Genomic DNA, 12,583 nt, shown 5'->3' with positions numbered 1-12,583 from the left:
CCTTTCATCACACTTGGAAGAATTAAAAGGGGTAGACAGGCCCATAGTGTTTAGGTTCTACCAGAAAGCCAGGAAAGTAGAAATTGCAAAAAGGGTGGCACCTGAGAATAGCGAAACAGAAACCTGAATTAGAATTCCAGAGAAGAAAAAAAAAGGGAAGAAAGAAAATTCCTGGAATGGAAAGAGGAGAAACAGGGGGGGAGAAAAAAGAAAATTCCAAGAAAAGAGAAGAAAAAGGGAATTTCAATTGAACCAACTTGAGCTAAATCACAGCTCTGGAGAAACAACCAAACACACCTAATTTATACATGATAAAAGTATTCAAGTTAGTTTGAAGAAGAGAGGAACACCTTTTTTTCTGAAAGGTCAGTAGCGGCCAGTCCAGCAATAAACATTGATACATCATTGGTTGAGGGGGAAAACTCAACAGTGACTCTCTTACATGGAAAGTACTACTGACTACCATGTAACAAAAAAAAGGGCAATTTAATTATGTACCACGAGTGCTAGAGGCATATCAGCAAACAGTCTGACAAGACACATGCAAAGTATGAACAGCTTAAGCAGCTTACTTTTGGTCAGTGGGTATATGGGCACCTAAAATTGCAGAAACAATGAAAACCTTTGTGAGGTAATAAGGAGTTCAAACAACTCCTTATCTTTTCCAATGTAGACTCATGTTGAGGCACAGAGGTTAGCAGAGCCCAAACAAGCTGAAACTTTAGCTGACAATCAGGAGTTAACACACACCCCCATAAACTCAGAAGCTGGAGTCTGGGAGCAACATACTAGTCACTGGGAGGTTCGGTGAGCTGATGAATTGACTTTTGCATGTGGAAGTTGCTTCCACATACAGGCCTGGGAGATTTGCACAGTGGAATTGTGGGGAACTTTGGGGAAGCGGTCACAGGCCAAACTGCGACAACAGTCAATATCTGAAACAAGTTGAAAGATGAACGGTCTCAACTATTAAGAGGAGGAGAGATCCATATAGGAGGTAGGTGGGATATACCTAAAGTGCTTTCACCATGAGAAACCAGGACATGTAAAAGGAAAATTGTTGGTTTCAGCATTCCCCAGAAACTCAACCAGTAAAAGCAATGTCTGGAACATTAAGATTCGGAGCATCTGCGCAAGCATGATTAATGACCAAAGACTGCTATTTGGCATTTGTGTCCAAAAGGAAGAGAGACTGACATCCAGGGACAGAAACCAGCATTCTGAGACACTGGATATTCACAGACCTTGTTACTGGAGGAAAGAAAAAGTCTACCTGGAAACAAATTAAATCACGGGATGCCAAGTGGAAAAAGGTGCCAGGAAAGCATATATGGGATGATGAAAGATTGACTGTGGAGTACGCAGCTTGGAAAGACAATGGAATTAGACCAAGGTTTATAATCTTATTGACAGAAGAATGACGGGGGAAAAATTGATTCTTAACAGAACATGGAAGACAAACTCTCTTTTGCTCTCCGTGTTTCCCTTAATCTCCAAAATCAATGTACACTTGAAAAAATAAACAACTGAGGCAGGGGGACACAATTCAGAGAACTCCAGAATTTTATAAAATGTCACCAAAAGTGCTCAACAGTTGTGGACTCAGTTTCACTCACAAGGACTCTTAAGAACTTTAAACTTTATTTGCCTTTATTTTGTCGTTTGTACCAAACACTTCTTCCTCCACCCCAAGGGTTTATTACCCACATTTAATGTCATGTTTTATTATTGTCTCCAGGCTACGAGATAATAAAATACAATTTTCCTTCACTCAAGCAAACCTTAGTAATTGGCTCCTCCATGTTAAACTGAAGGGTAATATCTGCATGTTACAAAAAAATTGTGACCAACCAAGAGGGCGAGCGAAAGGGGAGCAGACTGGTCATCTAATAAAATTTGTCCCTCTCCTTCACATCATGACAATCTTTGCAGAAAACAAACTTTCAAAGCCCTTCATAATTTATTCATTCTAACAAAAACAAATAGCAAACATCAAGTCTCCTTTCTTAAAATCATGAGCAACATTCCAGCAAAGTTTTGTTTAAGCTCAGCCTCTGCTTCTCAACCTTCTGATAATTGTCTGCCGTCAATGATTCTCCACCTAAGCCCTGTTCAAACACTTTAGAAATCATCTGAATGGACATGAAAATCGACTTCCCGTGCTCTCATCTCAATATTAACCAATCATCTGCCTTCAAAAGGTACGTCTTGTTGGAAAAAAAAGTATAATTGGGTTTGAAAAACCATTTTACGTAAAAGGTTCAACAACTGTTAACAACTTGGTTGTCAAGGGCTCCAAACACTCCAAGAGCATAAGCAATTTACCTGTACTTCTGTATTTTGTTTCTCTGCATCATGAAAGTTCTTGCGACTGCTTTGCGAACCCCACTGTTCAATCTGTAAGTGGGAGCTCCAGCTTCCATTTAAGAGTTGTTTTAATTCTCTGCCTCATTTATACTTCAATCATTACCTCAAAGTATTCCCAATAAATTTAATACAAGACAGGAATTAAAGCAACTCATTTCAATATAAAGCAGGAATCGAAGGAAAAGCAACGCATTTTTTGATTAGCCACTTCACAGTCTTCAAACCTCAGTTCACCTATATCAGGTCATGAAATAGTGGCCATTTTTTGGATAGCAGTTGTTAATTCAACAATTTTTCCATTTACACTTCAGCTAATTAGATCTTTTGTTTCAACATTTATCCTTGTGTAAGACAAAGGCGAATGCAGTGTCAACTCTAATAAAAATTCAATTTCTTCTACATTCCAACCCAACTCTTACTCTCCATTTTACCTTTCTCTGCCTCAGGGTTTGCTCAAGGACTATTTCATATCTTTCCAGTTCTGACAAAAGGTCAACTATTTCTCTCTCCATAGATGCTGCTAGAACTCTATTCTCCATGTTACTACAATTTTAATTCCTGCTTTGTTATCAGAACATTTTTGCAATGTAAATTGCTGTTTTGCCTGCTTTACGGCACCATCACAACACCAAATCCAGAGACCCTTCATAGGAGATCCCATAAGCAAGTTAACACAAGGAAAAGATTAAATGAAAAGTAAATGCTGAAAGTACTCAACAGGACCAGCAGTATCAATAGAGAGAACCAGAATTAATATTTTAGGTCAATAATGATCCTTCATCTTCATATTCTGAAGAAAGGTCATCAACATCCTGAATCGTAAAATTTATTCCATTTCACAAGCGCTGCCTACGAAACTCAGATCAGGCAAAGTGCAGCCAATGTTAACTTGGCAAAAAAGAAGATTCAGATCATCAAATGTATACTTCAAAAATTATCTTCTCAGACGAAAAGGTTAGCAAGAGAAAGATACCAAGGAGCAACTACAAAGCTACATATGGATGCTTAACCAGAAGTATTTAACACAAAAATAAATTTTAAAAGAATGCTTTAACTAGTGAGTGAGCAAAGTCAGAATTAATTCTTCTGTGTGATGGACGGAAGCAACCTTCAATCAAAATATGAATCCAAGTTCCATTACAACCTGTCTGTGTGGAGTTTGCACATTCTCCCAGTGTCTGCGTGGGTTTCCTCCGGTTTCTTCCCACAGTCCAAAGATATTAGGTGAATTGGCCATGCTAAATTGCCCAGTGTTAGGTGCATTAGTCAGGGGTAAATGTAGGGGAATAGATCTGAGTGGGTTGCTCTTCGGAGGGTCGGTGTGGACTTGTTGGGCTGAAGGGCCTGTTTCCACACTGTAGGGAATCTAATTTTAAAATATTGTTAGTTTCATCCAGATATTTAGAGTCAGGTGTACAGCATGGAAGCAGACCCTTCGGCCCAGCTTGTCCATGCCAACCAGATATCCTAACCTAACCTAGTTCCATTTGCCAGCACTTGACCCATATCCCTCTAGACCCTTCCTAATCATATACCCATCCAGCCTTTTAGTTGTAACTGTACTAGCCTCCACCACTTCTTCTGACAGCTCATTCCATACATGCACCACCCTCTGCGTAAAAAAGTTCCCCCTTAGACCCCTTTAAATTTTGCTCCTCTCATTCAAAACTTATGCCCTCTAGCTCTGGACGACTCCGCACTAGGGAAAAGACCCCATCTATTTACCCAATACATGGCTCTCATGATTTTATAAACTTCTATCAGGTTACTCCTCAGCCTCTGACACTCCAGGGAAAACAGCCACACCCTATTCAACCTCTCCCGACAGCTCAAAACCTCCAACCCTGGCAACAACCTTGTAAATCTTTTCTGAACCCTTTCAAGTTTCACAACATCTTTCCGACAGGAAGGAGACCAGAACTGCACGCAAAATTCCAAAAACAGCTTAACCAATGTCCTGTACAGCTGCAAGGTGACCTCCTAACTTGTATACCCAATGCTCTGACCAATAAAGGAAAACATACCAAATGCCCTCTTCATTATCCTATTTACCCGGGACTCTACTTTCAAGGAATTATGAACCTGCACTCCAAGGTCTCTCCGTTCAGCAACACTCCCTCGGACCTTACCATTAAGTGTATGGTAATTTCTGCTCAGATTTGCTTTTCCAAAATGCAGCACCTCACATTTATCTAAATTCAACTCCATCTGCCACTTCTCAGCCCATTGGCCCATCTGATCAAGATCCTGTTGTAATCTGAGGTAACCTTCTGCGCTGTCCACTACACCTCCTGTTTTGGTGTCATCTGCAAACTTACTAAGTATACCTCCTATATTCAGGTCCAAATCATTTATACGAAGTTATGAAAAGCAGTGGACCCAGTACCGAATCTTGTGGCACACCACTGGTCACAAGCCTCCAGTCTGAAAAAACCAGTCCTCCACCACCACACTCTGTCTTCAACCTTTGAGTCAGTTCTGTGTTCAAATGGCTAGTTCTCCCTGTATTCCATGAGATCTAACCTTGCTAACCAGTCTCCCATGAGGAATCTTCAAGAAGGCCTTACTGAAGTCCATATACAGATGAACCTCAATTATCCGGCATTCGATTATCTGAATATCAGATTATTCGGCAAGATTTCAAGGTCCTAATGCTTGGCTAAAACTATGTTATGTAGCATTCAATTATCCGGAACTCTGTTAACTGAACGAAATACTTCCCACCCCTGTCCTTCTGATAATCGAGGTTCCTCTACAGATCACGTGTATTTCTCGGCCCTGATCAATCCCCTTAGTTACTTCTTCAAAAAAACTCAAATTCACATCACAACCTATTTTCCATTTTGTTTAAGGATAGCCGTAGTGAGACAGTTACCTAGGAGAAACAAATAACGAGAGATATCAAAGGATTTTCTTAAAGTAACAACTGCAAAACAACTGAAAATTGATACATACAATGTTTGATTTCTTCATCAGTAAATGACACCAAGTTATAGATAAAAACTGTTTCCCTTTCCCAAGATTAAAACAAACTGCGAAATTCTTCCTTTCCCCCATTTACACCTCTTGATCCAAGTTTTGCTTCTATACTCACCTCACTGTTTCCACCTTTTGCTTTGCACCTTCTCTCACATGCACACTTCCTTCCACCACCAACCCCCCCCACCCACCCATATGGCTCAAAATTTAATTAAACTACCCTCTATTTTTTCCAAATTCTGAGAAAAAGTTCAACTATAAAATGTTTAATGTTCAAAGTTTGGGTGAAGATTTGTAGCTCGGGTGCTCGTTGTTGTGCCGAGCTGGAAATTTTTGTTGCAAACGTTTCGTCCCCTGTCTAGGTGACATCCTCAGTGCTTGGCAGCCTCCTGTGAAGCGCTTTTGTGGTGTTTCCTCCGGCATTTATAGTGGCCTGTCCCTGCCGCTTCCGGTTGTCAGGTACAGAGAACACCGAACGGAGAATTCACCACAAAGGTATACAGAAAAGCCACACACACAGACCAAGTCCTGAACTATGAAAGCAACCACCCCAATACACACAAACGAAGTTGCATCAAGACACTATTCAAAAGGGCCACAACACACTGCAGCACACCAGAACTGCAAAAAGAGGAAGAGGAACACCTATACAAGGTATTCGCCAAAAACGGATACCCGCGCAATTTCTTCAACAGACGCCTAAGGGAAAGACAATGGAACGAGGACATGCCACAACCCAAAGGACTAGCCACATTACCATACATCAGGAGCATTTCAGAAATGACAGCAAGACTACTGCGACCACTAGGACTTATAACAGCACACTCTCAGACAACAACTCACCAGGTCAAAGGACCCGATACCCAGCATGAGCAAAACCAACGTAGTGTACAATATCCCATGCAAGGACTGCACAAAACACTACATAGGACAAACAGGAAGACAGCTAACGATCCATATCCATGAACATCAACTAGCCACGAAACGACACGACCAGCTATCCTGAAGAAGGGCTTATGCCCGAAACGTCGATTCTCCTGTTCCCTGGATGCTGTCTGACCTGCTGCGCTTTTCCAGCAACACATTTTCAGCTCTGATCTCCAGCATCTGCAGACCTCACTTTCTCCTCAAAGCTATCCTTAGTAGCCACACTCGCAGAGGACAAGCAACATGAGTTCGACCGAGACAGCATTACTATTATAAGACAAGCCAAACAGAGAACAGCCAGGGAATTCCGAGAAGCATGGCACTCATCCACAAACTCCATCAACAAACACATCGACCTGGACCCAATATACCGGCCACTACAGCGGACAGCTGCAACTGACAACCGGAAGCGGCAGGGACAGGCCACTATAAATGCCGGAGGAAACACCACAGAAGCGCTTCATAGGAGGCTCCCAAGCACTGAGGATATCACCTAGACAGGGGACGAAACGTTTGCAACAAAAATTTCCAGCTCGGCGAACAGAACCACAACAATGTTTAGTGTTCTTCACCCCCCACAAAATAAAATGGTACATAACCTGCAGAGTATTTACAGCAAATGGATTTCCAGCATCTATACTGCTTTGCTATCAGAGCAAATTGAGCACTTCGAGCATTACCAAACAAACTTGCCGTTTTTAAATATCAGTGAAAACTGACTGGAACATTGTTTTATTTTAGGGGGATTGGGATGGATAAAGAGCTGATAGAGAGTGGTTGCAAGGAAAGACCACACATGCTTATGACATGTGGATTTGCCACCACAAAAAGAGACCATTCATGTAGGTTAAACAGTTACAAAATTTCACAAAATATATTTAAAGACCCTTAGCTGGATAATGAAGAAATAAGTCGTGACCTTGACTGTACATTCATTTGCAACGATATAGGAATATGCTGCAAATTGTACCAACAGTTGTAAACTTTACTAACAGAAGAATTATATATTTCAATGCATGAAGGAAGAGCATGTTTCAAATATCAGATTTCAAAACTCAGTCGCTCATCTAGATTTTTTTTTAAAAAAGTAAGATTCCTCATTCCAATCAAATCTAAATAGTATTTAAACACTGGTGCAAGAGTCTTCACTAGCATAAAACTGACACGTAGTGATCAGAACAGGTGCAATTTACCTTACAGTTTGGATAACAAGTGTCTAATCGGGCTACTGATTTTTCAGCCAGCAATGGGAGGTCAAATAATACTTTACAATTATGTCGAGCATAAGATGTACTAAAATTTTGGTGTGCGTAAATCACGTGTCAATTAATAGGAATACACTGACTAATGGAACAGGTATATAGAACCTTTCCTACTGCACTGAAAAATATAGATGTGTCAAAGAATTTAACTTCAGTATATTTTCAGTGAATTACACCAATTTACAGTACAAGGAACTCCCTCATTTTCTTTTCTTTAAGCCATTCCATTAGTTATGTTGTTATTTGCTTCAACAGTCACTACACTCCAAGATACTCCAGTGGCTATAAGAATGATTTGAGAAATCCTGAAGTTGTGAAAGGGACAACATAAATCCAAGTTCTTGAAATATGAATATATGAAAAGATGTTTAATACTGCATGCAAAATAACTTATTTCAATGTATGTAATACCAGAATATGTAGGTACGAAAGGTATTTACTCATTCTGGGCGAAATAAGACAGTTGTCCTCTTCCAGTGCAACTTACTAAAACAAATGCGCAAGCACGTAGGGAATCAAACCAACTGGTCAAAATAAAACAGCATTCACAATAAGAACTCAAATAACGCAAGATTTAAAAACGTTTAATAATCACCCACCAAACCAGACTGCAGTATCCACAAAAGTATATACTCAGTGGAGACACTGCGTTCAACATCAAAAGATGTGTCAAAGCTGGTCTGATAACATCCACAAAGCAATCATGACAAATTTGGATTTTGGCTCTTGATAGTAGAAGGCAAAACAAAGGGTAAATAATGACAATCATGGACAGGAAATCAAGCCAAATATTTTTAAAAGCGATTTAAATTGGTGCAAATGCTTCCTGTAGTCTATAAGCATTAGATTAATAAAACATCACATTTTTAATGGATATTTGTTCAGCATAGTGAATTAAAATTTAACCAGTCTAGGTAGATAGCATTTTCCTATTAACAATTGAGATTAAATATAACAATGATGTTCAATTTACAATATAGTTGCCCATCGGAGACTCCACTTATCCAACTCTGAGGAACAAGTCATATTTCTCAGTGAAAATAGCTGTCAAATTGAACACTAAAAACATTAGAGATGTGCAACAACATTTTTAACATTGATATCTGGCTTCTTAAAACTTAGTTTTTCTCATTTATTAAATCTCATACTGACATTCTAACCTAGAAAATCTATTTTTTTTTTGTTGCGACATCTCCCATCTATTAACTTAAACTTAAAGGGGAGTTTGTGTTAAAATGCCTTGCAGGTCCATTAAACATTTTCCATGCCTACAAGCGTGTATCGAAGGGGTTATTAACAGCGTATGGTTTCACAGATTCAACAAAATTTAGTTTCAAGTAAACCGGCACTAGATAAGTTTGCCTTCAGAAACTGATAAACGTTGGTCGAGGAAATGAAATATTATTAATGTCAGCAAACACATATCAAGTATAGTGTTCACTCAAACACCCTCAAACAGGTTTGAATCCCAACTCAAGAACACATCTATCGAATCCGTACAAGTTTTCCGATTTCCACCTCAACACTCTAGGAGAGTGAGACTAGTACTGGATTGTGGGCAGTCATGTACCACAATCTCAGTCAGTATCTTAGAAAATAGAAAGACTGTCCAAATTCATTTTCTTAAGATCTTTCCAGACATCTTGCCTTAGCTGGATAGATTCAAACTAAAATACCAGTACTTAAAATTTAAATGTAAATCTTGTAACAAGATCAAAACATCCATCTGCAGTATTTTACTGAATTTTATTTAATATTTCAGCCCTATTCTAAATTAGAAATTAGATCATCTATAGATTTAATAGGAAAGAAAGTCCAGTCTTTAATGTTCCATTTCACAATTTGATTTTAACTGAAATTTAACTGTGATCCATTCATAGATCAATGTCTAAACTACAGATGATCCAAGATGTAGAGAACAAAGGTAAGATAGGTAAATTTAAGTGCCACTTTTTCTTCAAATGGTCACTCCTGCCAGTTACAATAGAAACTGCTAGATACATAATATGGACACTTTAAAGTTAGTTTACATGGAACAGTTCAAAATTTATCTAAAGTTTAAAATTTGACTAAAATATCAAGTTTCACAAAAATGAATCATAGTGGCAATTTAGTAACAGGGTATATTACTCAGCTTGAACAGAGTCTGGCATAAATGAAACCAAAAATAGCTAACATTAACCTCTTGAAGTATATTGTGATGAGCTTCTCTGCAATCAGCCAAACATAGCAGGATGCCAAATTATGTTGTTACTGTTCGTGATTTCAAGTTTGAATTGCTCCAAAATATAATCTAGAACCACTCCCTCATTACCTGACAAACAAGATAGCAACTGAACCTTAACACGTAGATCACGGAAAGCAACTTTTAAAAAAATTAAGTCTACGAAATCATTACGTGGGTGGGGGAGGAGAAGAGCTGGCGAAGGGAATGGGAACTTTGAACGTTTTGTCGGTTAACCTAGCTGCTACAAATATTTGGGTAAACCATGAGTTCAGAATGCATCCATGTAACAGGCCCCCTTTTTGGTCTAGTTGCCAGTGCCTGCGAAGCGGAGTCACCAGCCCGCGGTTAGGAGCCTGTACAACAGGCAGGCAGGAGCAGGAACACAGCAAAGTTTGAAGCCGCCACTCACCTTCCCGGCTCAGCCGCATCACCTCCCGGTTTTTCCCGCACTCCTTAAAAGTTTCTTCCAATTCGGTGCCTGTGTAACAATTGGACACATCAGTCAGTCACTGAGTTACACTTGCCTGCCTTGCCTGCGCCAAGTCGGCGCACAAACATCCCGGGCCCGCTCGTCACTTCGCCGCTAAAAGTCTTTTCTAAGGTTAAAGACCGTTTTGGGCTCACCGTCCGCCCCGTGCTGTTTGGCGGCATCGATCCAGTGGGTCCAGGGCTGTCCCGCCAGCGCCTCCGGACTGGGTAGTCTCCTCTCCACAGTCGCCATTGCTGATCCTTCTTGCTGCCCGGCCGCACTTCGGGCCGCGCTGACGTCAGCCTCGGCCGTTTCCGCCATCTTTTCGCTACATTTTGGCAGGAATTCGCCCTCCCCTTTAACTGGCGTCCCCTCCCCTTTAACAGGAGGCGCTGCTGGGACTCTGCAACACCGGGGCAAGTTTCTGTGGCCTCGCGACCCCCACTCTGCCCTTTAACACACTCAACCAATGCACCGCCTCATAGCAGACAGTTCACGTTATAACCTGTAAAATGAATTTATTGCGTAAATACTTGGAGGGTTTTTATTTGTTTATTTTCGCCGAGAACAGCAGGTTGAAGCTCTTTCGAAAAGCTAGCAGAGGCTGAGTGGCCTCCTGCGTTGTGTCATTCTTTAAACTCATGGATATGTTAAACATCACCATGACTATGCTGGTCAGAATGTGGCTGTACAGTACAAATACCGGCACTTGGTACTTTCCCAGTTTGTTCAGAAAGTGACAGCAGGGTAGTTGGGCGAGCTGAGATGTTCTTGTACTTATCCAGAGCAGACCAACGGGCTGAATGGCCTATTTTTGCCGCAAGAATTCTGTGATGATGCTGTTGTTGCCCCTCTTGCCATTTGCTTCAGTACCATCATATGACAGGCCGTGAAATGGGAAAAAAGCAAAAGGCACAAAAAACAGTAACCTTGCTGTTGACGAACTCCCCCCCCCAAGAAAACTTTTAAAATTGCAGACGCCAATGTCAGAAGCAACAGATAATATTCATTCAGGACTGACATCAACCTGCTATCCAGACTAGGAATGGTGGATCCCTATGCAATATATAGACCGAACAACAATGAGCCACCAGCAGAGGTGTCTGGCTTTGACAATCCTCGATAATAATGCAGAGCACACTATAACATCTTCAAAGAGCTTGGTGATAAAGTCAGCTTCTCTGTTAATGCAGAACTGCCTGAAATATAATGGTGGCTATGAACGCACATGGAACACATCACCTTACCCACTAAAACCAGTAGTGGGGGCTATCTTGTTTCTCCAATTATCATCTCAGTCCATCGCATGGACAACTAAACTAGATATTCCATGAGAAACTATTCCTGTTGTTGAAAATGTTGTAGTATTCTATAAATTTGCATCTGTATTCCTTGTCACCAGCTGTTCGCAGCAGATTATAACTGCAAATGTGTATCGATTGAAAAAGCGTTTGGGATTGCAACTCAATGTTTTCTGGAAATTTATTGTATCATTGGTGTATTTACGTTTTTATTCCTTAAAATAAATAGGTACGTCGAAAGTGGTTTAGATAGTCTGGAATGTACTTTTATGTGGTAATAAAAAGGGCATATTCTCCAACCGAAGAATGATGACGCACACTTTAATACTTTTAAAGGACAGATTATCATTATAGCCACCCCCGATAACTGTGCTCTGCATCTACACTTGGTAGCAGGTGCTGACTTCTTTAGCACAAACATAGCAGCGTTGCACTTCCTAAAGGGAGGACGTCAGCTCCAATCACCTACGCTGTATCGCGCGTCACGGCTGGAGTTCCAGCCCAGTGAGGGAAGCTCCAAATCCAAAATACTCATATCAGCAAAACAAACAGCTGGAGTGGTTGATGCTTCAAGCGGATAAGCTAGTTTGCAGATATTAACAGAAATCTCCATTTCAGTTCTGAGGAAGTGTCACCGGATCCGAAACGTTAACTTTCATTACTCTTCACATTTGCTGCTAGAACTGCTGAGCTTTTCCAGCAGCTTCTGATTTACAGCACCCGTAACCTTTTTATCTCCATTTAATAACTAGTAATGGAGTTTATAAAATGGATAATTCCCATCTGCACTAAAATGCAACTTTTTGTGCCCCTGAATGAGATCAAAACGCATTGTTTCCCTCTCAAACATATTATAATAGGCTTCTATCATAAATAATATGTAGTAAGTTAATTATTTTTATATTCTTCAGTTTTTTATTTGTAGTTCTGTTCATATAGAAAGTGTATATCGAGATCACTGATTTGAAGCTGCGTCCTCTCCTGACTGTTATTCACTGATTATTAGCTCAATTAAGTCCCAAAACTAAACTCCGTCATTGTGGTGTCATCA

At 40.3% G+C, this 12,583-nt stretch overlaps 1 protein-coding gene across 2 annotated transcripts in view; it reads right to left on the bottom strand.

The window, feature by feature from the left end:
* Positions 1 to 10,879, bottom strand: part of atxn7 (ataxin 7) — a 141,359-nt gene extending 130,480 nt beyond the window's left edge. The window contains exons 1-2 of one of the 2 annotated variants that reach the window (XM_043708266.2): positions 10,387 to 10,879; positions 10,172 to 10,240 (exon numbers count right to left, since the gene is read on the bottom strand). In XM_043708266.2, the coding sequence (XP_043564201.1) occupies positions 10,172 to 10,240; positions 10,387 to 10,552 (235 nt within the window). In that variant the 5' untranslated portion in view covers positions 10,553 to 10,879. The remainder of the gene's footprint in view (positions 1 to 10,171; positions 10,241 to 10,386) is intronic. The other variant, XM_087994408.1, reaches the window with a different exon arrangement.
* Positions 10,880 to 12,583: the final 1,704 nt, after the last annotated feature.

Source organism: Chiloscyllium plagiosum, unplaced genomic scaffold, assembly GCF_037043375.1.
Source record: "Chiloscyllium plagiosum isolate Xiang-an unplaced genomic scaffold, Cpla_swu_hap1 HiC_scaffold_14, whole genome shotgun sequence".
In the NCBI taxonomy this organism is placed as follows: Eukaryota; Metazoa; Chordata; class Chondrichthyes; order Orectolobiformes; family Hemiscylliidae; genus Chiloscyllium; species Chiloscyllium plagiosum.
This window is presented reverse-complemented; position numbering and strand designations above follow the sequence as displayed.